Below are 26,418 nucleotides of genomic sequence, written 5' to 3'. Positions count from 1 at the left end.
GGATTTTGGTGATTGTTAGAAACGAGTTATATCATGTGAACATGCTGGTGAGGTTGGATGGCAAGATCACAGAAGGAGATCTGTCCCAACCACGAGGGGGAGAGGCGTTGTAAGAAAGTTGTTGGGTCAATCCGAAGGCTCTTGAAGCAATAGAAAGACCGAACGTGACAGTTTCAGATCGTAAGCGAGAACCTGGGTCTTGGCACTCCAGAGACTGGGTCGCAACCACAGGGGCTCCAAGATCTAAGCGTTTGTGAGGAAAGCAAGGCTGAAGTGTCACTCCAGGCACGTGACCCAGTTGGTTTCTGGCCACTGGCCCACTTCCTGTCTCTGGCCACTCGGTCTCTGACACTGGGGCCCATGAGCCTGGGGGCCGGCAGAGGGGCATTCCGGACTGTTAGGAGCCACAGAAATATCCTAGTCCGACTGGAGGACAATCTCTTGAGTTGCCATGAAGAAGCTTTTTACTTTGTGGAGAAGGAATGATGAGCCCCACACCCCCTCCTCGCACCTGCTCCTGCATCGGACCAGTACTGGTCCGCATACCCAGCCGGGCTACAACCTTCGATATAAAGATTTAAAAAAACTTCATAAAGCTGCTGCAGTTGGGGATTTGGAAAAAGTGAAAGACTACCTGCAGATCAAGAAACATGATGTGAACATTCGAGATAGAGGATACAGGTGACCAGAGTGATGAAGAGTAGCGTGGATGGGAAGCTGGAACCACTGGAGCCACTGGGGCCTCTAACCAGAAGCATTTGTCTGGGTTACCCAACTGGTTGTCACTCCTGGCATCCCATAGCAGAGAGGTCTGGTAGCCACTGGCAGAGGGTCACATTCCCAACTTCATCTTTCTATTTTTCAAAGTACTTACCTGGATATTTGAAGGCATTTGTGTTTTCTCTGATTCTCTTCACTCCTCCCACTGACTTAATGTCCCTTAGGTACTCTACCTTTTCCTAATCCTGCTATCTTTTTCATTTTTTCCTCTCTTTTTTCAAGATTTACCATATAAATAATGTACTGATTGGAAAAGAGTAGACGTGACTTCCCATAACAATGGTTATGAAGACTGAGACTTTAAAACAGCAAAACAGTTAACTCTACAGTGTAGATCTTCTATGACATTTTTTTCAGTTTCAGAGTATCTTCAAAAACCCCATCAACACCACTTGATGGAAAACAAAGTTAATTTTCTATTTTAAGAAAAAAGTTAATTGCTTGGTATAAATAATAGAAAATATGTACTATCTGTGCCTACCTTAAAATATTTTAGGCAGTTTTTAAATCATAGGGTATGAAAAATGGCATTTTTCATTATAATTGGGTAACTGGAAACCTCTGGTTAGAAAGATGACTTATATCATCTTGCTGATATAGTTTTACCTCCTCTTTTAAAGAACAGTTATATAATTTATCTTTTAAATCACTCCATTGAATTACTTTATAAGGTCATAGGTAACCTCAATATGACTTCATTCAGTAGTCAATTATCAGCCTTACCTGGCTGGACTCTCAGACAAGTATCTTACTTGACCTATCCTTTCTCTCTCTCTTCATTTGCCTGGTAAAGAGAGATCTGCTTTAAATATCTATATTACAAATCTTTTTATCTCCAGCTATATCTCTCCCCTGAACTATAGACTTACATACATAAGTGCTGTACTTCTACTTAGATATCTAATAGGCTGTGGTATGCTCCTAAATGTTCAAAAACAAGCACTTGGGGGGATGGAGAAGAAAAGCCTTATTTTAAGCTACCGATGTGATGTTAACTGGCTGTAATGCTTCTTGAAAATTTAACAGTTGGGTCATGAAAGCCACTGACTCTACCACATCGCTGATCAGGCATCGCAAACATCCCCAAACTGTACTCCTGTTTTTCCTCCTCAGATCTGCTCATCTCTTCCTATAAATGCCAAATCCTTTTATCAGTTGTTTAGGCCAGAAACCCCAGGGTCATTCTTTACTCCTCTCATTATTTGACATTCTCCATCTGATTCAATATAAAATCTTGCTGGCTCCACCTTCAAAATATAACTAAATTTCAACCATTTCTTGCCACTTCAGTTACCCTTCTAATTAAAGCTACCATCATGTCCTAACCAGAATTACTGCAGTGGCCTCCTAACTAGTTTTCTGTCTTTTAACATTTTCAGTTTATTCTCAATATAGAACCCAGGATGATCGTATATACAATGTATGTCAAATGATGTCATTGCTCACCTTAAAAACTTCAACTGGCTTTCCATCTCACCCCTGCCTGTTCCTGATCTTACATCCTACAACTCTCTCTTTCATTCATCTCCAGCTACCCTGGCCTCCTTAGTGTTCCACAGAAATGCATTTAGGCTTTTGGACTAGCTGTACACTTTGCCAGGAGTGCTTTCCTCCCCAGAGATTCATGTGGCTTCCCCCACCCATTTTCTTCAGGTGCTTATTTGTCACCTTGTCAGTGAGGTTCCCTGGCTACTCTACATCCAGTTGTAGCCCATCTCTTTGCTGATATTTCCTACCCTTCTTCCCTGACTGGTTTTTCTTTTCAGTAATTAATACTGCTTAGCCTACTTTGTATTTTAAATTTTGTATTTACCTCTTCAGTTAGCATATATGATCCATAGGAGCAGGTATTTTGTCTGTTTTGATGGCATTGTATCCTCATCATCTAGACACCTGCCTAGCTGTAGTAAGTGGTAAATACTTTTTGATGAATGAGTGCACATATATCCATATATAGATAAATAGGATAATTTAAAGATACTATTCAGAAATAAAATGATATTTTATTAATAAATAAATGAATTACTGATATATTCAACAAGGTGGATGAATCTTATAAGTGTCATGCTAAGTGAAAGAAGGCAGACACAAAATATTTATATTAACACCATTTATATACAATTTTTAAAAAGGCAAAAATTAAGCTACAGAATGAAAATCACATGTTATCTGGGATTTCAGTTGAAGAGGGGAGAAGGATATTGATTGTAAATAAGCATGAGAAAACATTTTAGAGTGATGGAAATGTTCTTTATTGTGATTATGGTGGTGTTTATATGACTGTGTATTGGTTAAAACTAATAAAATCACATACTTAAATTTTTATATATAAATTATATCTCAGTTAAGATGAATAACAAATCTCAAGCCATATATTCTGTTTGAATATTTGTGTGTAGAGAAAGACAAATTGAGAATGAGAGAGATAGAACCTGAAAGGTTACATATTAAAATAAAATCACTATTTCTGATGAGGACATGAGATTTGGGCAGAGGGAGGAGGTAGAATAAGAATGGTCCCTGGAGACTTTGCTCTGTGTTGCTTATTTCAAGTGTACTGTGTCTAATATGTTTGAAAATGAATAGGAGATGTTTAATTTTTCTTCTAGCTATAAAATTAAATTATCTTTATAGTTTTAATAAAATATCCCTCAGATCATATAGAGTCTGATAGGTGAAGGCTGAATTCTAAACTAATAGTTTTAGCCTCTAACTCTAGCTCTACTCAGAACTAGATTGGACATAAAGTTCTCAGCCTAGAATTGAAAAAAATTTAATGGTCTAGTATGAGGTATATTCCTTGGTTACTTCTTCACTTACTCTGGATCCTAAACTATCAAGAATCCTAGGAAGTCAGTTAATAAAAAGCATATTCTTATGATAAAACCTAATAGGAGATTGCAGCTATGTTCTAGCCCTGTACCGGGTATAGAGGGATAACAATTCATTTCAGCTTCTATAGTAATGATCTACACTTGACATCCATTCAATTCATGGCTTTTGCTTAAGTTGAATTAGAGATTTTTGGAATCTGACAATTCTTCACCTGTCCACAATCTATGCTGACAATTCTTTCACAGATATTTGAGAGAGTGAGAGACTGGGAAAAAAAAATAGAATTTGAATGAAAGAAAATGATACCAGCCAGACTGAAACTTTAGAAATGAACACTAGGCTTCACAGAAATTTAGATTTCCTGTAAGGTAAGTACTATGAGTTAAAAAATAACAATATACCTTTGAAAGATGGCAGCAAGGTAGGTGGGAGCTGAGCCCACTTGCTCATGCACCTAACTGGGATACTTAACTGATCTTCTGAAAAACAAAGTAAAGAGCCAATAGAATCTTAGTTGATATGAAGTTTGGAAGCCAAAGTGTGTAGAGGATGCTTCAAAACAGGCAGTAATGAGTCATTTTAGGTGGAGGGGAAGGTACCGGTGAATTCAGCTGCCACAGGGACATTGGAGGAGAGCCCCATTGGTGATAGCAGCCTAGCAGCTCCCTCCCCTTCCAGGACAGGGAAGTCCCAGACCAGCACCAGGGGGGACCTGGATGCATAAAGTCACTGGGGGTGAAAAGAAGGCAACAAGTGCAAACACAGCTGGCAGCATACCCAGGCTGGGGTGGCAGTCACTGGCTGGGACAGTGCCAGAAAATTTTGGAGATCCCAGTGGCACCTGGAGCTGGGAGAAGAGGTGGGCTGCTATGGGCTGTGACCCAGGCAGAATCTGGACTTGCCAGAGAGTTGGAGTGTATGGAAAGCTGGGGTCTGCAGCCACAGTACCCAAAGAGACTTTTTTCAAAGGGAAACTGAGGTACACTGTGCAGGGACTTCATGGGTACAGCAGCCAGGCCAACAAAGAGGGAAGAGTGTGGGCACCATTTGCTTCTACTCAGTGCCTCACAGATTAATGTAAGGTGTGCAAAGCAAGGTGCCTTACTGATGCCAGCCTGGTGTAAATCAACAGAGTAGAGAGTGTGGGCTGCACAGTGCTCCTAGGGTATGCACTGGAAATTGGCCACCTGATATTATTATAGTTTAGACTGAGCCCCAAACATAGGAAGGGTAAAATGGAGCCCAGCCCCACTCTGCCTACAGAAAACAGGAAGACCTGAAAAACTGACTAGGCAGGCTTAGCAGTCAGCAGGAGGCTTTTTTCTCTTCTTCTTTTCTTCAAGAGTAGTACAGTAAGTCCTGGAGCTGAGAGAAATCAGAGACAGATCCAGAAATAAGTCAGAAAACAAAAACCAACACCTGAGACAATTTTTTTGCTCTTCATAAGAGCTTTCAGGTTTTTAAAATTTTTCTTCTTTATGTTTATTTAGTTTTTTGTTTGTTTTATTTGTTGTTATTGTTTGTCTTGCTTTTTTATTCTCCCTTTCATATTGCATTTTAATTTTTCTTCTTTCACTTCACTTGTATTCCAAATAAGTCACTACTCTTGGTCTTTTTCTTTTTATTCAGATTATATATTTCTTATCATACTAGTGTTATTCCAAATTCCACAGAGCACTCTTCCCTGGTCTTAATCCATTTCATCATCTTCCTGAGCTTTATTACTGTTGGTGTAAACTTTATTTTCTCTCATACTGTGCCAAGTTTCTATCCCTTACTCTCACTATTTCTCCTCCATCTAACCTCACATAAGTGTTCTTCTTTCTCCGGTCAGCTCACAGTCTTTTAACATCTTATGAGATTCTTATTTCTTTTCCACATTTAATAAACAGCGGCCAGTTGGGTGAAATAACACAGTTATTGCTGTGCTTCTCCAAAGGAACTCCCATTTGTTCATGATTTGTTTGTTTTTTAAATCCCATAGAATACTCTCCTGCTGTCTTATTCCATTTCATCTTCCCCCTGACCTTGATCAGTTGAATGAACAATTTTATTTCATTATTTTTTCTCTCTCTGTTTCTCTCTCTCTTCTTCCCCTGCCCCCAACCTGGGCCTCACTCCTTACTCTTATTAGGTTGTTTCCCCCATCCTTTCAAAATCATTTTCTTTACTGTAGAGATCTCATATCCACTTTTCAATTTCCTACAATATTATTAATCCCATTCCACCTTTATGGAACCTCATTCAACTGTTGTTGCTTTCAACCCTGCTGTGGTTTTTCTGCAGTTTTGCTCCCATTGGTTCTGTACCTTTTCAATTTCACTTCAAGCCTCATAGTATACTCTTCCCTCTTCTTACTCCATTGTTCCCATTGCCCCTTTATGTTTTACTTACAAATTTTGTTGTGTCCTTTTATTCACGTTGGTTCTATCCCAATTCTTATCAATTCTCCTCCTTTTCACCACTCAATAACATTTTCCCCTCTTCTAGTCAACTCATATTCCCTTTGTAATATCTTATCATATCTGCAATCTCTCATCATCTTTATTAATTTTAGTTCAATTGAGGTTGAGATTGCTGATGTGGTAGACGTATTTTTTTTCTTTCTTTTTTTGCTGGTGTAGGTATGGTTGTCTGGTAATACTGCTTTGTTAACCAACAACTGTGTAAGAGCATATAAGACAAGGTGGGAATTGTGAATACCAGTAAGCCTGTGGAGGGGAGAACCCACCAACAATGAAGCCACCAACATGTAAAATCCAAGTACATCAAGAAAGCTCATACAAACAGAAGAAGAGGCAACCCTAGAGCATCCAGACAAGGAGACCAAAGAGACCATACCACTGAGTCCAACAGAAGTCCTACCATAGAAGTTCACACCATGAAGACAGCTGGCAAAACAGAGCACCCAAAACACAGAAACAAATTAAAAGAGTCACCTAAAATGGGGATACAAAGAAAGAACCTGTAACTGAAAGGAATGGAAGACTCCCCAATAAAAGGGCTAAATGAAATGGAAGCAAGCAAACTATCAGACATAGAATTCAAAAGAATGGTTATAAGGATGCTCAAGGAACTCGGTGACAACTACAAGGAACTCAGTGGAGCTACAACAGTAGAAAGTGAAGAGAAACTGTAAATAAGAACCAAGAATAAATGAAAAATACAATATCTGAAATAAAAAATATACTATAAGGAATTATAAGCAAGCTGCATGAAGCAGAGGACTGGATTAGTGAGCTGAAGACAAAGTAGAAAGAAATACCCAGGTAGAGCAGCATCAGAAAAAAAGACTAAAAATGAGCATAGTTTAAGTGAACTTCAGGACAACATGAAACACAACAACCTTTGAATCCTAGGAATAACAGAAGGAGAAGAAAAGGAGCAAGTGATAGAAAATCTGTTTGAAAATATAATGACAGAAAACTTCCCGAAGCTAGAGAGGGGAAAAGCAATACAAGTTCAGGAAGCACAGAAGATCCCAATCAAGATGAAATGAAAGAGGCCCAATCCAAGATACACCATAATTAAAATGGCCAAGTCAGAGACAAAGAGAGAATCTTAAAAGCAGCAAGAGAAAAGCAGATAGTAATGTACAAAATAGCTACAATAAGGTTAGCAGCTGATTTCTTTTTTTTAAGATTTTATTTATTTATTTTTAGAGAGGGAAGGGAGGGAGAAAGAGAGAGAGAGAGAGAGAAACACCAATGTGCGGTTGTTGGGGCTGTGGCCTGCAACCCAGGGATGTGCCCTGACTGGGTATTGAACCTGTGATGCTTTGGTTCACAGCCCACTCTCAGTCTACTGAGCTATGCCAGCCAGGGCAGCAGCTGATTTCTTAATAGAAACACTACAAGCCAGAGGTGAATAGCAAGGAGTATTCCAAGTAATGAAAAGCAAAGGCCTGCAACCAAGACTACTCTACTCAGCAAGGTTCTCAATTCAAATGGAAGGTGAAATAAGGAGTTTCCCTGACAAAAGAAAGCAAAAAGAATACACCTCTTCCAAAACATCATTGCAAGATATGCTAAAGGGTCTGTTTTAAGATGAGGAAAAAGTGAAAGAGAGAGGAACACAGGTCAAAGAGGAAAAATGAATAAGTACTTACCAATAACAACCTTCATTATAAATGGATTAAATGCTCCAATCAAAATATATAGGGTAGCTGAGTGAATAAGAAAACAGCCCACACAGACTTCTGGCCAAGATGGAGGTGTAGGTAGATACACTATGCCTCCTTGCACAACCAAAAGAAGGAAACTACAAATTTAAAAACAAAAAACAACAGAACTGACAGAAAATCAAACTGTGTGAAAGTCTGACAACAAGAAGTTAAGAAGAAACATTTATCCAGACTGGTACTGGGGCAGAGACAGGCAGCTGGGTGGAGAGGACTCACAGCAAAGTAGTGGCTGGAGGACTGGGATGGGCAAGGCTGTGGCTGGCAGACAAGGCAGCGGCTGGTTGACCTGGTGGGGTGGCATCTGGTGGAGTGGGTGGTCCCACATTCTAGTGCAGATGAACTGGGAGGAACAACTGGGGAGTGAGACAGACTGTGCAGCCAAGAGTTCCAGTGTGGGGATATAAAGCCTCAAAACCTCTGACTCAAAACACCTGTGGGTGTTGGGGTGGCAGCAGGAGAAACTCCCAGCCTCACAGGAGAGTTCATTGGAGAGACCAACAGGGTCCTAGAATATACAAAAGCCCACCCACCCAGGAATCAACACCAGAAGGGCCCAATTCAATTGTGGGTAATGGGGGAAGTGACAGAAAGCTGGCAAAGAGCAGAGCAAGTGGCATTGTTCCCTCTCGGACCCCTCCCCCACATACAGCATCACAATGCAACAACATGGGTTGCTCTGCCCTGGTGAACACCTAAGGGTCCACTCCTTACAAGGTAACAGGCATGTTACTTTGAAAAAAAAATGGCCCAAATGAAAGAACAGATCAAAGCTTCAGAAAAAATACAATTAAGTCATGAAGAGATAGCCAACCTATCAACCTATCAAAAGCACAGTTCAAAACACTGGTAATCAAGATGCTCACAGAAATGGTTGAGTATGGTTGAAAACTAGAGAAAAAAATGAAGGCTATGCTAAGTGAAATAAAGGAAAATGCACAGGGAACTAGCAGTGAAGGAAAGGAAACATGGACTCAAATCCACGGTTTGGAGCAGAGGAAAGAAACATTAAACCAGAACAGAATGAAGAAACAAGAATTCAAAAAAATGAGGAGAGGCTTAGGAACCTCCAGGACATCTTTCAATATTCCAACATCCAAATCATAGGGGTACCAGAAGGAGAAGTGGAAGGGCAAGAAATTGAAAACTTATTTGAAAACATAATGAAGGAGAACTTCCCTAATATGGCAAAGGAAATAGACTCCCAGAAAGTCCAGGAAACTCAGAGAGTCCCAAAGAAGTTGTACCCAAGGAAACACACACCAAAGCACATCATAATTACATTACCCAAGGTTAAAGATAAAGAATCTTAAAAGCAGCAAGAGAAAAGGAGACAATTACCTACAAAGGAGTTCCCAGAAGACTATCAGCTGATTTCTCAAAAGAAACCCTACAGACAAGAAGGGGCTGGAAAGAAGTATTCAAGGTCATGAAAGGCAAGGGCCTACATCCAAGATTACTTTATCCAGCAAAGCTTTCATTTAGAATGGAGGGGCAGATAAAGTGCTTTCCAGATAAGGTGCAGTTAAAGGAGTTCATCATCACCAAGCCCTTATTATATGACTTATTGAAGGGACTTATCTAAGAAAAAGAAGATAAAAAATATGAACAGTAAAATGACAACAAACTCACATTTATTAACAACCAAACCTAAAACAAAACCAAAAACAAACTATGCAAACAACTAGAACAAGAATAGAATCACAGAAATGGAGATCACATGGAGGATTATCGGCAAGGGAGTGAGTGAGGACACAGAGGGAAAAGGTACAGGGAATAAGTAACATAAATGGTAGGTAGAAGATAGGGGGAGGTTAAGAATAGTATAGAAAATGTAAAAGCCAAAAAACATACATATGACCCATGGATATGAACTAAAGCAGGGGGAAAGTGGGTGGGAGGAGGTGTGCAGGGCAGAGGGGAGTAAAGGGGGAAAAATGGGGCAACTGTAATACCATAATCAATAAAATATATTAAAAAATAAAAACAAAAATAAAGGATAAAAAAAGAAAACAACCCACACATATGCAGCCTACAAAAGACCCACCTCAGAACAAAAGACTTACACTGACTGAAAGTGAAGGATTGGAAAAAATATTACAAGCTAAAGGACAGGAAAGAAAGCTGGGGTAGCCATGCTTATACATAAAAAAATAGACTTCAAAACAAAAGACATAAAAAGACACTTCAGAATGCTCAAGGGAAGGATCTACCAAGAAGACATAGACATTGTAAACATATATGCACCCAATATAGGGACACCCAAATGTTTAAGGAAAATCTTGGATGACTTAAATGAAGATATAGATAGCAACACACTTATACTAGGATATTTTGACACCCGCTGTCATCAATGGATAGATTTTCCAAACAATGAACAAGGATATTGCATCATTGAAATAAATGCCCTAGATCAAATGGACTTAACTGGTATATATAGAATCTTTCATCCAAAAGAAGCAAAATACATATTCTTTTCAAAGATAAAACACATGATAGAACACAAAACAAGCTCAACAAATTCAAGAAAATTGAAATTATACCAAGCATTTTCTCAGACCACAAGGGCCTGAAACTAGAAAACAACTTCAAGGAAAAAACTCAAAAACATTCAAATTCATGGAGATTGAATAGCATGCTACTAATGATGAATAAGCTAATAATGAGATCAAGGAATAAGTTTAAAAGTTTCTGGAAATGAATGAAAATGAACTCACAATACCTATGAGATATAGCAAAGGCAGTCCTGAGAGGGAAGTTTATAGCAATACAGGTCTACCTAAAAAGATAGAAACATTTCAAATAACCTAACACTACATCTACAAGAACTGGAGGAACAATAAACAAAGCCCAGAGTGAGTACAGGGAAGGAAGTAATCAAGATCAGAGAGAATTAAATGACATGGAGAATAAAAGAACAATTCAAAGGATTAATAAATCTGGGATCTGGTTCTTTAAAGATAAACAAAATTGACAAGACTTTAACCAGATTTATCAAGAAGAAAAGAGAGAGGACCCAAATTAATAAAATCAGAAATGAAAGTGGAGAGATTTTAACTAATACCACAGAAATACAAAGGAGTGTAAGAAATTACTACAAACAACTATATGCCAAGAAATTTGAAAACCTAGGTGAAATGGAAAAATTTCTAGAAAAATATAATCTTCCAAAACTGAATCAAGAAGAAGTGAAAGCCTGAAAAGACCAATAATAGCTAGCGAAATTAAAACAGTAACTGTAAACTCCCAGTACATAAAAACCATGGACTAGACAGTTTCATAGGAGAATTTTAAAACCCATTTAAGGAACAGCTAACACCCATCCTTAAACTATTCCCAAATCCAAGAACAGGGAAGACTCCAAAACTCTTTTCACGAGGCCAGCATCATCCTGATCCCAAAACCAGGTAAAGACACAATAAGGAAAGAAAACTACAGGCCAATTTCGCCGATGAGCATAGATGCTAAAACCCTGAACACAATATTGACAAACCGCATCCAGCGATACATTAAAAAGTCCTACACTATGATCAAGTGGGATTCATCCCAGCGATGCAAGGATGGTACAATACTTGCAAATCAGTAAACATAACACATTACATAACCAAGAAGAAAGAAAAATTACATAATCATATCAATAGATGAGGAAAAAGCATTTGATAAGGTACAGCACCCATTTATGATAAAAACACTGATCAAAGTGGAAATAGAGTGAGCATTCCTCAACATAATAAAGGCCATATATGAGAAACCTACAGCCAACATAATGCTCAATGGCAAAAACTAAAAGCTTTCCCTCTATGATCAGGAACAAGACAAATGTGTATGCTTTCACCACTCTTATTCAACATAGTTTTGGAAGATCTAGCAACAATGATCAGACAAGAAAAGGAAATAAGAGGCATCCAAATTGGAAAGGAGGAAATAAAACTGTCATTGTTTGCAGATGACATGATAGTGTACATAGAAAACCCTATATACTCCACAAAAAACTACTCTACCTAATAAGTGAGTTTGGCTAAACAGCAGTATACAAATTCAATATTCAGAAATTGAAGACAGTTTTTTACACCAACAATGAAATATCAGAAACAAAAATCAGGGGAAAAAATCTCATTTGCTATGGCAACAAGATAAATAAAATACTTAAGAATAAACCAAATCGAGGAGGTAAAATACCTGTACTCAGAAAACTATACAACACTGAAAAAGAAATTAAGAAAGACACGAATAAATGGAAACATATACCATGTTCTTGGGTTGGTAGAATTAAAATCATCAAAAGGTCCATTCTACCCAAAGCAATTTACAGATTCAATTCAATCCTTATTAATATACCAGTGACATATTTTATAGATATAGAACAAATATTTCAAAAATGTATATGGAACTATAAACACACCAAATAGCCATAGCAACTTTGAGAAAGAAGAACAAAGTAGGAGGGATCAAAATACCTGACACCAAACTATATTATGTACGAGGCCACTGTAATCAAAACAATTTGATACTGGCATAAGAACAGACACATGGATCAATGGAAAAGAAGAGAACCCAGAAATAAACCCAAGTGTCTATGGTCAATTAATATTTGACAAAGGGGGCAGGAGCATAAAGTGGAGTAATAATAGCCTCTTCAATAAATGGTGTTGGGAGATCTGAACAGCTACATGCAAAAAAAGAAAACTTAATCGCCAACTTGCAGCATACATAAAAACAAACTCAAGGTGGATAAAACACGTAAATATAAGTCATGACACCATAAAAGTCCTAGAGGAGAACATAGGCAGGAAAATCTCAGATATTCCATGCAGCAATATTTTCACCAATGTGTCCTCTAGAGCAAGGGACATAAAGGAAAGAATAAACAAATGGGATCCCATCAAAATAAAAAGCTTCTGTGCAGCTAAAGAAAACATCAGCAAAATAAAAAGGGAAGCAGCAGTATGGGAAAATATATTTGCCAATGATACCTTAGACAAGGGTTTGACCTCCAAAATATATAAAGAACTCACACTACTCCATACCGGGAAGACAATCCAATTTAAAAAAAGGGCAAAGAACGTGAACAGATACTTCTCCAAGGAAGACATACAGAGAGCCTAGAGATATATGAAAGGGTGCTTAGCATCACTAACCATCAGAGAGATTCAATTAAAACCACAATGAGATATAACTTCACACCAGTGAGAATGGCTATCATAAATCAATAGACAACAAATGCTGGCCAGATTATGGAGAAAAGGGAACCCTTGTGAACTGTTGGTGGGAATGCAGACTGGTGCAGCCACTGTGGGAAACAGTATGGTATTTTCTAAAAACCTGAAAATGGAACTGCCTTTTAACCTGGCATTTCCACTGCTGGGAGTATACACTAAGAACCCTGAAACACCAATTCAAAAGAACCCATGCACCCCAATGTGCATAGCTGCACAATTCACAATAGACAAGTGCTGGAAACAGCCTAAGTGCCCACTAGTAAATGAGGGGATCAAAAATCTGTGGTACATTTTCACAATGGAATACTATGTAGCAGAAATAAATAAGGAACTCCTACCCTTCACAACAGCATGGATGGAACTGAAGAGCATTATGCTAAGTGAAATAAGCCAGGCAGTGAAAGACAAATACCATATGATCTCACCTATAAGTGGAATCTAATCAACAACAACAACAAAGCAAGCAAAGTAGAGCCAGAGATGTGGAAATAAAAAACAAACTGACAGTAGCCATAGGGATGGGAGATAACGTGGGAAAGGGAAGGGTTAAGTCAAGGAACATATATATAGGACCCATGGTCAAAAACAACTGGGGAGTGGAGAATTGAATGTAGGAGGTGGGGGTGGGTAGGTTGGGGGACAGTAATGGTGGGAAAATTGGGACAACTGTAGTTGAACAGTAATAAAAATAATGTAACATATAAGTGATATATGATGACCTATATATTAAACTTGTTCTGAATCTTAAAGAAAAAAAAACAATATAAAGTCTCAGACTGGAAGTATAATGCATTGATAAAAAAAAGTTAAGAATTTTTGAGAAATGGAATAATATTATTGGTTATAAGGTGTTTCTCTAAGATATTTTTAAATATACATTTTGCATTCAACCATTTTTTAAAAATAGAAGGGCTGTTCTGGGCATTTGGTGAAAGACCATTTATATTGATTTTGAAGCATTTGTATGTGTAAACATTGGTAAATGACCATAACAAAGATATATTGTTAGTTTTAGAATTTAAGAACAGTTAAATCTAAAACTTAAAATGAAATGTAGGCAAATGTTAAATCTGTGTGATATTTTAAACTTTGTAATGTTTCATGCCTCCTCAAGATACATGAGTCTTATTTTCACATTTTGTGACAGACCATACATAGGTCTATATTACTCAATACTTCCTTAGAAAGCCGAAGCTTCTATAGACATTTTTTTTATTTTATTGAATTTGAGGCTGATTTCCAGTATCCCTTGGGGCATAAAGATGGGCCCTGAGAGTTTCAGAAAAGGTTTAATTGTCATAATGTGGTTTAGATTTCAATTAGAATAGTGAAATTATCCATAAGGCATGAGGCAGCCACTTTAGGAAGGCCTGCTGTGCACTGCTCAAATGACCTTCACTTTCTATTGCAGCAGGGTTTTATTTCTTGTGTTTTTGTTTTTTTTAAATTAATGAAAAAAGAGAACTGGAGTTGGATGGAGAGGTAGATCCAAAGATTTAATAAAAGCAACCCTAGTTCTTTGGAACTAAATTCTTGGTATATGTATACTAGTGGATGAAGGAGACAATTAGAGTATTTTCTAGGTTTGCTAAGATATTGCAAGGAGTTGTTTTAGGTGGATTTAAAGCCTTTTGGTCCTGTGTGTTTGGGTTGAGGGCTTGACAAACTTCCTATTACCCAAGCAATAATTCAGTAAAAAGCAATTATAGTTAATGTAACTTTTATTTAAATATAAATTAGTACATGAAGTAAATATCTTTATATATGAACTGTCATATTGTTAAGTATCTTGTCAAACTAAGACTTATTTCTAACTTTGTGTTTTATTATATCTATATAGAACACCTTTGCACTTGGCCTGTGCTTATGGCTACTCAAATGTTGTGTCTCTCTTAATTGAAAAACAATGCAAAATAGATGTCTGGGATAGTGAAAACAGATCTCCATTGACTAAGGTTTGTTAATTTTTCTTTTCCAATTGTAATTTGTTTGAGTTTTTTTCCTAGTTAGCTTCTGTTGAATTTCACATTTTAAAACAAAATATTAATCATTCATTTAATATATCATATCCTGAGTAGTAAATTGGTTACTCATCTCGTGTTGTTGTATTTACTGACAGGCAGTACAGTGTAAAAAGGAGAATTGTGCTACCATTCTTCTAGACCAAGGTGCAGACCCAAATCTGGTGGATTTACATGGCAATACTGCTCTTCATTATGCTGTCTGTGGTCAAAGTGTCTCATTAGTCAAAAAATTGCTTGAACACAAAGCAAATCTTGAAGCACAAAATAAGGTACTCTTATGAAAAATGACACATTATATTTTAGAAAGCTTATAATATAGAAGGCAACTGAAGAAGGTATTCACTGCAGATAATTTGTATCTGTTGAAACATATATAAAGTATGAATTTTCCAAAATGAAACTGGGGAGAAGAGGAATGAGATTATCAAATATTGATACAGTTTTCCTTGTTTTACTTATTTATTATTATTTTGGGAGTTTCCTTTTTAAAAAGTCTTTCTCCATTTAATTTTAGATTATAATCCTAACTTCCAAAGCAATATCATATTTAATAGTTATAACTGTTTAAAGGCCTATATCAAATGAGACCTATTTGATTTTTTTATAAATAAATATTCATTAAAAGCATAAAGCCCATTTTTTTTATTTATATACCTATGAATAATCCTAAAAAGAGGGTTGAATTAGAAAATCACTTACAATACTAAAAGTAATCCAAATCTCTTATTGAGACTTTATGGAAAACTGAGGAATATTTTTTAAGCTTCTTAGCACCTTAGCACTGATACTTTGTCTACATAACAGACCAAAATAAATGCCATCCTTGGAGGTTTAAATGAAACCCTATAAAAATCCAATTGTAACACCATTATGAAATGTGAATGTATGATTTAAGTACTTGTCACTTAAATAGTCTAGGCTGATCTTAGCCACAAGTTGAATTCAGACTATAGCTGAAACTTTATTTTTTGACTGGCCCAACTCCAATTTATTTTCTTGGTCTTTGAAATCATATTTTGTTATGTATCAAAACCTTTTAAAATTAAAGAGTATATTAGAGGTTTATTATAAGCACTCTTATTTTTTAAATTGAACTTAGATCTAAAAGGCATGTTAAAGTTGGTACAATATTTTAAATAATCATTTTGAAATTTTTTTCTCAGGATGGGTACACTCCACTTTTACTTGCCATTACCGAAAACAATGTGGAAATGGTAGAATTTCTTCTGAAGAGAGGAGCAGATGCAAATGCCTCAGATAAGAATCAAAGGTATAATTAATGCTGAATAAGAGCATATAACTACAGCAACTTAATGGTGTGTGTGTGTGTGTGTGTGTGTGTGTGTGTGTGTGTGTGTGTGTGTGTAATGTATATTCTTTTGCTGTTGTTTTTGTAAAAAAAGATCTAGCCATATGATTTTGGGCAAACTACCTAGATTCCTGAGATCTATTTTTCTGTGAAACTAAACATTTGGATCAAAATTAGCAGGTTATTATTATTATACTTTTATAACACTAGAATCTTACACAGAAACTCAACCCCTAATTCCTAGATGCTGTAGCTCAATGAGGGTAGGGGACCCTGAACCCCAGAAACACTGTCCTCCATAGCATTTTGAGACATCTTGCATACCCTAGGGTTTCAGGAAGCAGGGGCTGAAAATCACTGAGCTAGCTGCTTTTTAAGGACGCTTTATCTTTAGACTCCCAATATGATCTGGACAGACACCCTTTTGGGGCAGATATGCCCCACTTTTTACATTCTTGCCCTGATTCTTTTCCTGATAGAGATTCTACACTTGAACTGTAAATTTAGAAGGTTAACTTTTTAAAAAAGCACAAGGCACACTTAAGATCCATAAATACACATTTATATCTCTTGCTCCAGAACAGCTCTTATGATTGCTCTAAGTGATGAACCAACAAGTTTAGTCAGTCTTCTTCTTCAGCAAGAAGTGGACCTATCTTGCCAAGATATTTATGGATTCACAGCTGAGGAATATGCTTCTTTTAATGGTTTTACTATGTAAGTGATTGTGCATATCTTTTAACAATTGTATGGAATTTGACCATAAGAAAGAAACATGAGCCCCAAATACAAAGCTGGAATAGGCTCTGCAGTAGGGGTGACCACATTATGAATTGTGGTCCCATGGTCTAAGGATCCTTGCTTTCACCTGCTTATAGAATCCAATCAATGTAAGAACTGCAGGTAGATTGAGTCTACAGATTAATTGCCAGAGGCATGGGAATTTGCAGTATGCAAGGACAGGGGATTCCAACAACTAGTAACATAGCCATTAATAAAAATCTGGGCAGTAGGGTTGGGCAAAAGATGATTAATCCAACAAGCTCCTTTCAATGTGTTGACACATTAGTGATGTGATAAGTATATGTTCATGAACCCAAATAAAACTGTTATGTGTGATCATATGTTTCTGATTTTAATAGTAAATGAAAACATGAAATGCAATGTTCAGAAATATTTTCTGTTTTTGATCTTTCTTTGCAATGCTCTGTAGTTGTGCCTTTTGTTGCTTGAGTAGCTGTTACCTATCTTCCATATTTAGTACATGGTCTTTGCTTATTAGTACCATTTTTTAGCTCTTTTTCTTGGAACATAGGTTCTACGGTTTCTTAACAGTGGAAGCATAGGTAATATTTCTCAAACAGTTTTTTAAAAATAAGTATAACTGTGTCAAATGAGGGAATTATATTCAGACATTTTTGTTACAGTTAGCTTTAATCCATATATTGCCTCATTCCTTCTGCTGTAATTTTGAAACCCCATGTCTACTAATGAGTCACTACAATGGCTTTTTCAGTCATGGAGAGGTTTATTCTTTACTGGGTATGTCTTAGTCCCTTAATTAATTATCTTCACTTGTCAATTTACTCTTAAGACCACATGTTATGAGCTGAATTATGCATCACCCACCTCCTCAAATTCTTATGTTAAAGTCCTAATTCCCAGTACCTCAGAATTTGGATGGCTATTTTTCAGGAAAGGGCTTTTAAAGAGGTATTAATTTGAAATGACTGTGCATTAGGTTGGGCCCTAATCCAGTCTGATTGACTGGTGCCCTTATAAGAAGGAGATATTAGGACATACAGAGAGACACCAGAGGTGTTCATGTACATGGGGACAACTTATGTGAAGAGGCAACAGGAGGACAGTCATGTACTCGCTAAGGACAGAAGCCTGGAACAGATGTTCCCTCATGGCTCACAGAGAAAACCCACTCTTCTGGCACCCTGATCTTGGACTTCTAGCCTCCAGAATTGTGAGAAAATAAATTTCTGTTATTTAAGTCACCCAGTTTAGTATTTTGTTATGGTAGTCCTAGCAAATTAATATACCAAATATAACCTAAGCCACTTTTTCTACCTTACTAGTGGCTTATTTATGGCAGCAAGAAGAAACTAAGGGCCAGGGAATGAGAGTACATGAAATAAAAATGGTGTCTGTTGATGGAGCTGGCTTGAGGAAGGCTTGAGGTCAGCAGCCAGTATGTGACATACTTGGGAAGGCATTAGCTAATGTCTATGGTTTTGATTTGAGAATTACATGTTCTATTTACTATTTATGAATGCTAATATTCATATTTATTTCTCTCTTTGTGGCTAGATATCATCATTTAATTGCTAGTTATGGAAAGGAGAAGGAAGTTAAGAAGACATCTACTGAGGATAAAATCTTGGACACTACCGTTGATAAAGAACTGAAGGAAGGAAAGAAAATAAAACAGAACAAGTAGTTTTTCTTGTTGGTTTATTTGTCTTTTAGAAAGGAACACAGCTTTCTCAAATAACATTTTATTTGAAATTGAAATTTTCTCCTATTTTGAAATGCTAAATATTTTTAAGAACTGTTCTTATGAATATTTGTGACTAAAATATTCTGGCACTTTGTTGACTGAAAATATAATGTAAAGATACACTGATTGCTTAAGATAATTTAATCCATAACCTCTTGACTAATTATAGAAAGCAAAATAATTTTTGAATTAAATAGAAATTTTGATAGATATAAAACTGTTACTAATTTTTTTATTCTAAAAATTCTTCAGAGAAGTAGTTTGATGATAGATAATATAATATTGGGTTGGCCAAAAAGTTCATTTGTTTTCTTCCGTAAGATGACTCTAGTGGTGCTTATTTGTCTTTAACTTCATTCAAAACAATTTTGTTATATTGTATTGTGACAGTCATCATCACAAAAGTGACAGTGTGCTCACTTCACTTTTCCTCGATATCACTTGTTGTCTGTTGATTTGTTTATGATGGCCATTCTGACCAGTATAAATTCATATCTCATTGTGGTTTTGTGGATATGTGACAGTGTGCATTTTTAAAAAAAACTTATCAAATTTGGTGAATTATTATGTACCATTTTAATATTGAAGATGGAAGAAAATACACAACATTTTTGTCATATTATGCTTTATTATTTCAAGCAAGGTAAAAAGATTTGTACAGTGTGTTGAGAAGGTGCTGTGACTGATTGACCATGTCATAAGTGGTTTGCTCAGGCCGGCTCAGAGACATATGAAAGGATGCTCAGTATCACTAGCCATTATAGAGATGCAACTTAAAACCACAATGAGATATGAATTTATACTGGTCAGAATGGCCATCATAAACAAATCAACAGACAACAAGTGATATCAAGGTTGTGGAGGAAAGGGAACCCTGGTGCACTGTTAGTGGGAATGCTGACTGGTGCAGCCTGTGGAAAACAATATGGAATTTCCTCAGAAAACTAAAGATGGAACTGCCTTTTGACCCAACAATTCCACTGCTGAGATTATACCCTAAGAACCCTGAAACACCAATTCAAAAGAACCCATGCACCCCAGTGCTCATAAGAGCATTATTTACAATAGCCAAGTGCTGAAAACAGCCTAAGTGGCCATCAGTAAATGAGTGGATCAAAAAGTTGTGGTACATTTACACAATGAAATACTATGCAGCAGAAAGAAAGATCTCCTACCCTTCACAACAGCATGGATGGAACTGTAGAGTATTGTGCTAAGTGAAATAAACCAGGCAGTGAAAGACAAATACCATATGAGCTCATCTATAAGTGAAACCTAATCTACAAAACAAATAAGCGAGCAAAATATAACCAGAGACATTGAAACAAAGAACAAACTGACAGTGACCAGAGGGGAGGGGAAAGGAGGATAATAAGGGAAAAAAGGGGAAGGTCAAGTCAAAGAATATGTATAAAGGACCCATGGACAAAGACAATAGGGTATGCAGGGGAGGATTGAAAGTAGAGGTGAGGGGTGCATAGGGCAGGAGAGACTAATGAGAGAAAACTGTAGTTGAACAACAATAAAAAAAATTTTAAAAATAGTTTGTGAAATTTGTGCTGGAGACTTCTCACTGGATGATGCTTCACAGTCAGGTAGACATGTGGAAGTTGATAGTGACTGAACTGAGAGATTAATTGAAAACAATCAGTGTTATACCATGTAGGAGATAGCTGGCACACTCAAAATATCCAAATCAATAAAGTTATTGGTGAAAATGAAAAAATGTGTCTTGTATTTTACAGATAACCTAAACAACCTTTTTGGCCAACCGAATATATACCTAATCATTACATAAAACTTAAAATTAAGTAATAATATTTGTAAATAATTGAAAATACCATTCATCTATTAAAGTATATTTTGGTGTTTATTTTCAAAAATACATATAGTTATTTAAATCTGTAAAAATCAGCTTTTCTTTGATGAATATATCTTTTTTTAAAATTTCATATTATTGTTTTCAATTACAGTTGTCTCCCTTTTTCCTCGTTACTTCCCCTGCCCTTCCCAACCCTCACCTCCACTTTCAACCCTCCCCTAGCCCCCATGCCTTCATTGTCTTTGTCTCCAAAATATGTAAAGAACTCACATTTACAAAATATGTAAAGACTCCACACCAGGAAGACAAACAATCCAATTAAAAAATGGTCAAAAGTCCTGGTGAATGTGTCTTATATCGGTGTTCTGTTATTGTTAAATAAAATAAAATTTTGTACAATTAGTCCTGTATTCACCAACAACCACACTTCTACTGTACTCTTCACCTGTGTTGTAAAAAGTAAATAAGATGGGGGCAGAAAGGAAGCCTGATAGTAACAGGACATCATGTAAATGTCAAAACCATGCAAACACTCTCCATGCCCTCAAGTCTGCAGTTAGGATACTTAGAACAATGTTTGGCCCAAGTGACTTGAGGTAAATAATTTCAAGAGAGAATTTCCCTGAATTCCTTCTTTATAACTTAATCTCACACAATTTTTCAACAAAATTTGTTTTTTCTGGATTCTCAATCTACATTCTTATATACTTGTCTCCCATCATCTCTCTCTCTCTCCTTCTCTCTGTCTCTCAATTTCCACACAGCTATAAGAAGTAAAGGATTTCTGTGGTTTACACTTTAAAGCCATCTTCAGTCCTTTCACCCATGGCCATATATGTTTCCAGTTTCTAGTGAAATGTTAATCTTTTTTGTTTTAAAGTATAATTGAAATATCAGGTAAAGAAAATTACCAAAGACACAGAATAATGGTGACGTTAAAAGTTGTATTTTAGTCAGATTCAAAGAGGATTATTTAAAAATGATGGTAAAATACAGAAGGATCAATGATAAAATTATTATTGCATTGTAGTTGAGGCCTGTAATTTAAGATAAGAAATGTACTTAGGAGTAAAGTATTTGAACATAAATGAAGACATTACAAATGTTACTTTTCTCATGTGTAGCCTCATTTCTGCACATCCCTTGCTTCTGCCTTGAATTAGAAAAATATATATTGAAAAAGCAGTTAAATGAACTGCCACAACATTTTTGCTGACTACTTGTTTGAAGAAAAGTTTGTGAGCAGTTTTCAATCTAGAAGCTGTGAAGAAATTTCAAAAGACAAACATCCATTTCATGAACTGTCACTTGAAAAGGTACAATTATATTCAGTATATATACAAAAAATTTTAGTCAAAATACTAAGTGAAATATTAGTAAAAATAAACTTTTCAATATGTTGTGTTATGGGATGCATGAGAACATTTAAATAAAGTAAAAATATTAACATTTCAGCTACAAATAGAGGAGAAATTATAAATACTCCTGTGTAATTGGACATTCTCTTTTTTACAAATACTTTCATTGATAAAGCCCTTTGATTTTTAAAAGTACTATATTAATACATATTCATAAAATTTGGATTAAAAATACATTACCATAATGTCACAATTCAAACATTTGTTCAATTTTTGGCACATTTTTGTAGTTTTTAAAAATTTTCATAGCTTTTTTCTCAAAGAGAACTTACAATTTTGCATTTTTCTTTCTCAGAACAGCACATAGTTTGCAGTTTCCACTGTGCTCCTTGCCATACCTTAAACACATTCAGTATGTTTGGCCAGGCTTCAAAACTTCTCCTTGGAAGACTTCCTTTAGTTTTCTCTTTGGACAGCTTCCTTGACTCAGGGTGTGACAGGACATAGCTGAGCAGTAGCCATTCTTAGGTAGGAGCTGACTAGCAGCCATTCCCAGACAGCAGCCTTTTCCAGATAAGCAGTTATCTCAAGGTCGTGCGCTAACCTTCACTTTCTGCTTCTGTATGACTCCTCCCCCCTCCTCCTTCTGCCTTTGGAAAAAGAATATAAGCCAGCCTCAGCCTGAACTCAGAACCCAGAATTCGGAATTTATCTCCTCTGGGTCTGCATGTGTGAATAAAACCCCACTTTCCAAACTCTGAGGCCTTCTGAGTCATCTTTTCCTTAACAATGGGACCTCAGTCAAGCTTTTCCAGTTGCACTGCCATTTGATCCCTACTTTTGGGATTGCAAGCTTTATGACAGCTTAAATTTTTTGTTTATAGTTAATTCTCCATCAGTTTGTGTAATGCCTGGTGGATAGTAGTTATTCAGCTTGTCAAATACATAATGATTATTGATACCATTAGGCATTGCTCCAAGTGCTCAACATATGTAATATTCACATAGTCTTATTGAGGTGAATGCTATCTGTATCTTCACTTTGTAATGAGGATATGAGATACAGCAAGGTTTAATGGGTTGCTCCAGGTTACTGAATTAAAAAGTCAATAGCTGGGATATAAACCCATTCATTTTTGTTTTAATATTTACAGTATTTTTTTAAAGATTTTATTCATTTATTTTTAGAGAGAAGTGAAAGGAGAAAGAGAAGGAGAGAAACATCAGTGTGTGGTTGCTTCTCACACGCCCCATACTGGGGACCTGGCCTGCAACCCAGGCAGGTGCCCTGACTGGGAATCAAACCAGCAATACTTTGGTTGGCAGGCTGGTGCTCAGTCCACTGAGCCACAGCAGCCAGGGCGTGTTTTTTTTTTCTGTACATTACCTTTTAGTCCCCTTATATTCCCTTCCCCCAAGCATTCACCACACTGTTGTTAATTTCCATGGATCCTTTTTCTTTTTTTACTAAATCCTTCCACTTCCTAACACCCCCTTCCTCCACTAGCTATTATCCTGACCTCTATCTATGGGTCTGTCCCCATTGTCCTTGTTAGTTCAGTTTGTTCATTAGATTCCACATATGAGTAAAATCATATGGTATTTGCCTTTTTCTGACTGGCTTATTTCACTTATTGTAGTGTTCTCTAGAGTAATCCATATCATTGCAAAGAGCAAATTTTATTCTTTTTTTACAGCTGAGTAGTATTCCATTGTGTAAATGCCTATAGTCATTTTATCCATTCATTTACTGATGGATACTTGGGCTGCTTCCAAATCTTGGCTATTGTAAATAATGCTTCAATGAACATAGGGGTGCTTATGTTCTTTCAAATTAGTGTTTTGGGTTCCTTTGGATGTATCTATAGAAGTGGGATCACTGGGTTGAAAGGAAGATCCATTTTCAATTTTTTGAGGTATCTCCATACTGCTTTCTACAGTGGCTGCACCAATCTGCATCCCCACCAACAATGCAAAAGCATTGCCATTTCTCCACATTCTTGCCAGCACATGTTTGTTGATTTATTGTTGATAGCCATTCTGATAAGTGTGAGATGGTATCTCCTTGTGATTTTAATTTGCATCTCTCTGACAGCTAATGATGTTGAACATTCTTTCATATGTCTACTGTCCATCTATATGTCCTCTTTGGGGAAATATCTAATCAGGTCCTTTGTCCATTTTTTAACTGGGTTGTTTCTTTTTTTGGTGTTGAGTTTTGCAAGTACTTTGTAAATTTTGGATATTAACCCCTTATCAGATGTATCTGTGAATATGTTCTCCCATTCTGCATGTTGACTTTTTATTTAGTTGATGATTTCCTTTGCTAAACCTATGCATTCTGGATTTGGACCTACCCAGTCTAACTCCAGGACTTTCCTCATTAAGCAATATGCCACACAATTTCTCGAATGAATAGATGAATATATATCATCATTGTAAACTCTGCTTTTTATGGCTCAGAGGAAAGATTGTAGTATTATTTGAAACTTATTTAAACCACTCATTCATTAAACTACATTTGTTGAGGACCCCCTTATAATGCTTGTGGCTGTGGAAGAGTTAGAATAGAGGAAGAAAACCGAACAATTCTTGACATCAAGTCAACACATTTAATTTCCACTATGGTTTAGATCAGTGGTTCACAATGGGGGCAATTTTGTCCCCCAGGGAATAATTGGTAATGTCTGAAGAAATTCTGGTTGTCAAAACAGAGGAAGAACATTGGTAAATAGCTCACATGCACTAAAGAGTCCCCTACAACAAGAATTTATATGACACCAAAAGTCAAAAGTGCCCAGGCTTAGAATTGTTGATCTAGAGTCTATAATATATACTGAGAAGCAAAGATGAAAAAGATATCTTATGTCTTCTGTCCTCAATGAGCACACAAATAGTTCTGAACTGTATAAGTTAATGAGGGTCAGACTATGTATACTCTACTTGTATCATTACCAAAAGGGAAAGGAGTCATAAAATTACCCAAATCAGGTTATGGAGGGTCAGGGGTGATTTCAAATGAATGAGAACATTTTGGCTTGGCTTGAAGGACAAGTAAGATATCACTGGGTCTTTCAGTCAAATCTTACCAATCCTATAAAAGCTAATTCATAACAGAGGCACAAGCAAAACACCCAGGAATCAGAGGAGGGAAATATCATTTGTATTACCTGGACCAAGGTTAATTCTGGTGGAGGAGAAGGGATTTGAATTTGATCTCACCTGACAATATGTTTTTATTGATTTTAGAGAGAGAGGAAGAAGGGGTGGAGAGAGAGAGAGAGAGAGAGGGAGAGAGAGCCATGTGAGAGAGAAACATCGGTTGGTTGCCTCCCATATGAGTCCTGACCTGGTATAGAATCCACAACCTAGGTGTGTGCCCTGACTGGGAATTGAACTTGCAACATTTTGGTGTATGGGATAACACTCCAACCAACAGAGCTACCTGGCCAGGGCTAGCTGAGTGAAATTTTGACACCAGATATCTAATAAAAAAACTAAATGGTATAAAGAACTTTATATATTTCATAATTGAAATTGTGCTGATTGTCCGTTTAGAAAACATGCATACTCTCAAACAGTATGTTGTAGTTCAGGTAGAGTGCAGCAATATTTGACTTGAGTTACTTGCCTGCTCATTGTTGTAAATTCTTCCAAGTGTTTAAAATCTTAGAATATTGTCAACTTGTGAATTAATTTTAGTGTGCCTGACATTATCTAAACTAGAGCACATTGACTCTTATTTTAATGAGTTTAACAACAAAAACAACTATTTAATATACATCTTACTTTAGATGACTATTTAAACTTCCTCCGCACACGAACAGACTTTTTTCTCACTCATGCGGACAGCTTGAAGGAATACCCTTTACTATTGAAGTCTTGAATTTTTACCCCCACCACCTTCTAACCCCAGCCAAACCAGGATTATTGCATAAGGTTGTGCCTGTTTAGGTCACTCTTTTTGAGGGAGAAAGTGGGACTGAGCAAACAATGTGTCCTGATGCTTGACTGTGCCAAAGGAGGACAGGGCATTTTTTTCCTAATTTTCAAGAGTATTTTTATGCACTAGTGGTGGCCCTGTCTCATCTCCATCACAAACCTTTCTAAATGTGTTCCCTTGGTTATCTCTCTGAAACTGCAGCCTCTCTTGGCCTCAGCCAGTCTCCTGGGTGCTGGTGCTGCATTGTTATCTTCCAGAAACTCATGTACCATGCCTTTCCCTGGACTGCTGATACAGCTTGTTTGAACCTCATTTCCATGTGAAACTAGTCCTTCCCAGTTTTGAGGGGGTTGGCCATTTTTTGGTATTTTTCTAGCCTTTCATTGTTAAAGAGTCGCTTTCTATGCCCACTGATTCCACTCAGAGCACCCTCTCCCCC

The 26,418-nt window shown here is 36.8% G+C and overlaps 1 protein-coding gene across 1 annotated transcript; it reads left to right on the top strand.

The window, feature by feature from the left end:
* The first annotated feature begins 451 nt into the window (after nt 1-451).
* On the top strand, nt 452-18,796 carry ANKRD7 (ankyrin repeat domain 7). The gene is made up of 6 exons (XM_045847356.1): nt 452-681; nt 14,855-14,969; nt 15,134-15,307; nt 16,202-16,308; nt 16,927-17,064; nt 18,667-18,796. Exons 1-6 carry the CDS (start codon nt 452-454, stop codon nt 18,794-18,796), a joined length of 894 nt encoding a protein of 297 aa, XP_045703312.1.
* The last annotated feature ends 7,622 nt before the right edge of the window (nt 18,797-26,418 follow it).

This window comes from Phyllostomus hastatus, unplaced genomic scaffold, assembly GCF_019186645.2.
Source record: "Phyllostomus hastatus isolate PE091 unplaced genomic scaffold, TTU_PhHast_1.1 phas_contig_118, whole genome shotgun sequence".
In the NCBI taxonomy this organism is placed as follows: Eukaryota; Metazoa; Chordata; class Mammalia; order Chiroptera; family Phyllostomidae; genus Phyllostomus; species Phyllostomus hastatus.
This window is presented reverse-complemented; position numbering and strand designations above follow the sequence as displayed.

Excerpts from the sequence above, each read along its gene's own strand:
- ANKRD7 (XM_045847356.1), top strand. The coding sequence starts at position 452 with ATGAAGAAGCTTTTTACTTTGTGGAGAAGGAATGATGAGCCCCACACC. Across the intron at positions 682-14,854 it reads ATTCGAGATAGAGGATACAG|AACACCTTTGCACTTGGCCT; the intron begins GTGACCAGAGTG and ends ATATCTATATAG. Across the intron at positions 16,309-16,926 it reads GCCTCAGATAAGAATCAAAG|AACAGCTCTTATGATTGCTC; the intron begins GTATAATTAATG and ends CTCTTGCTCCAG.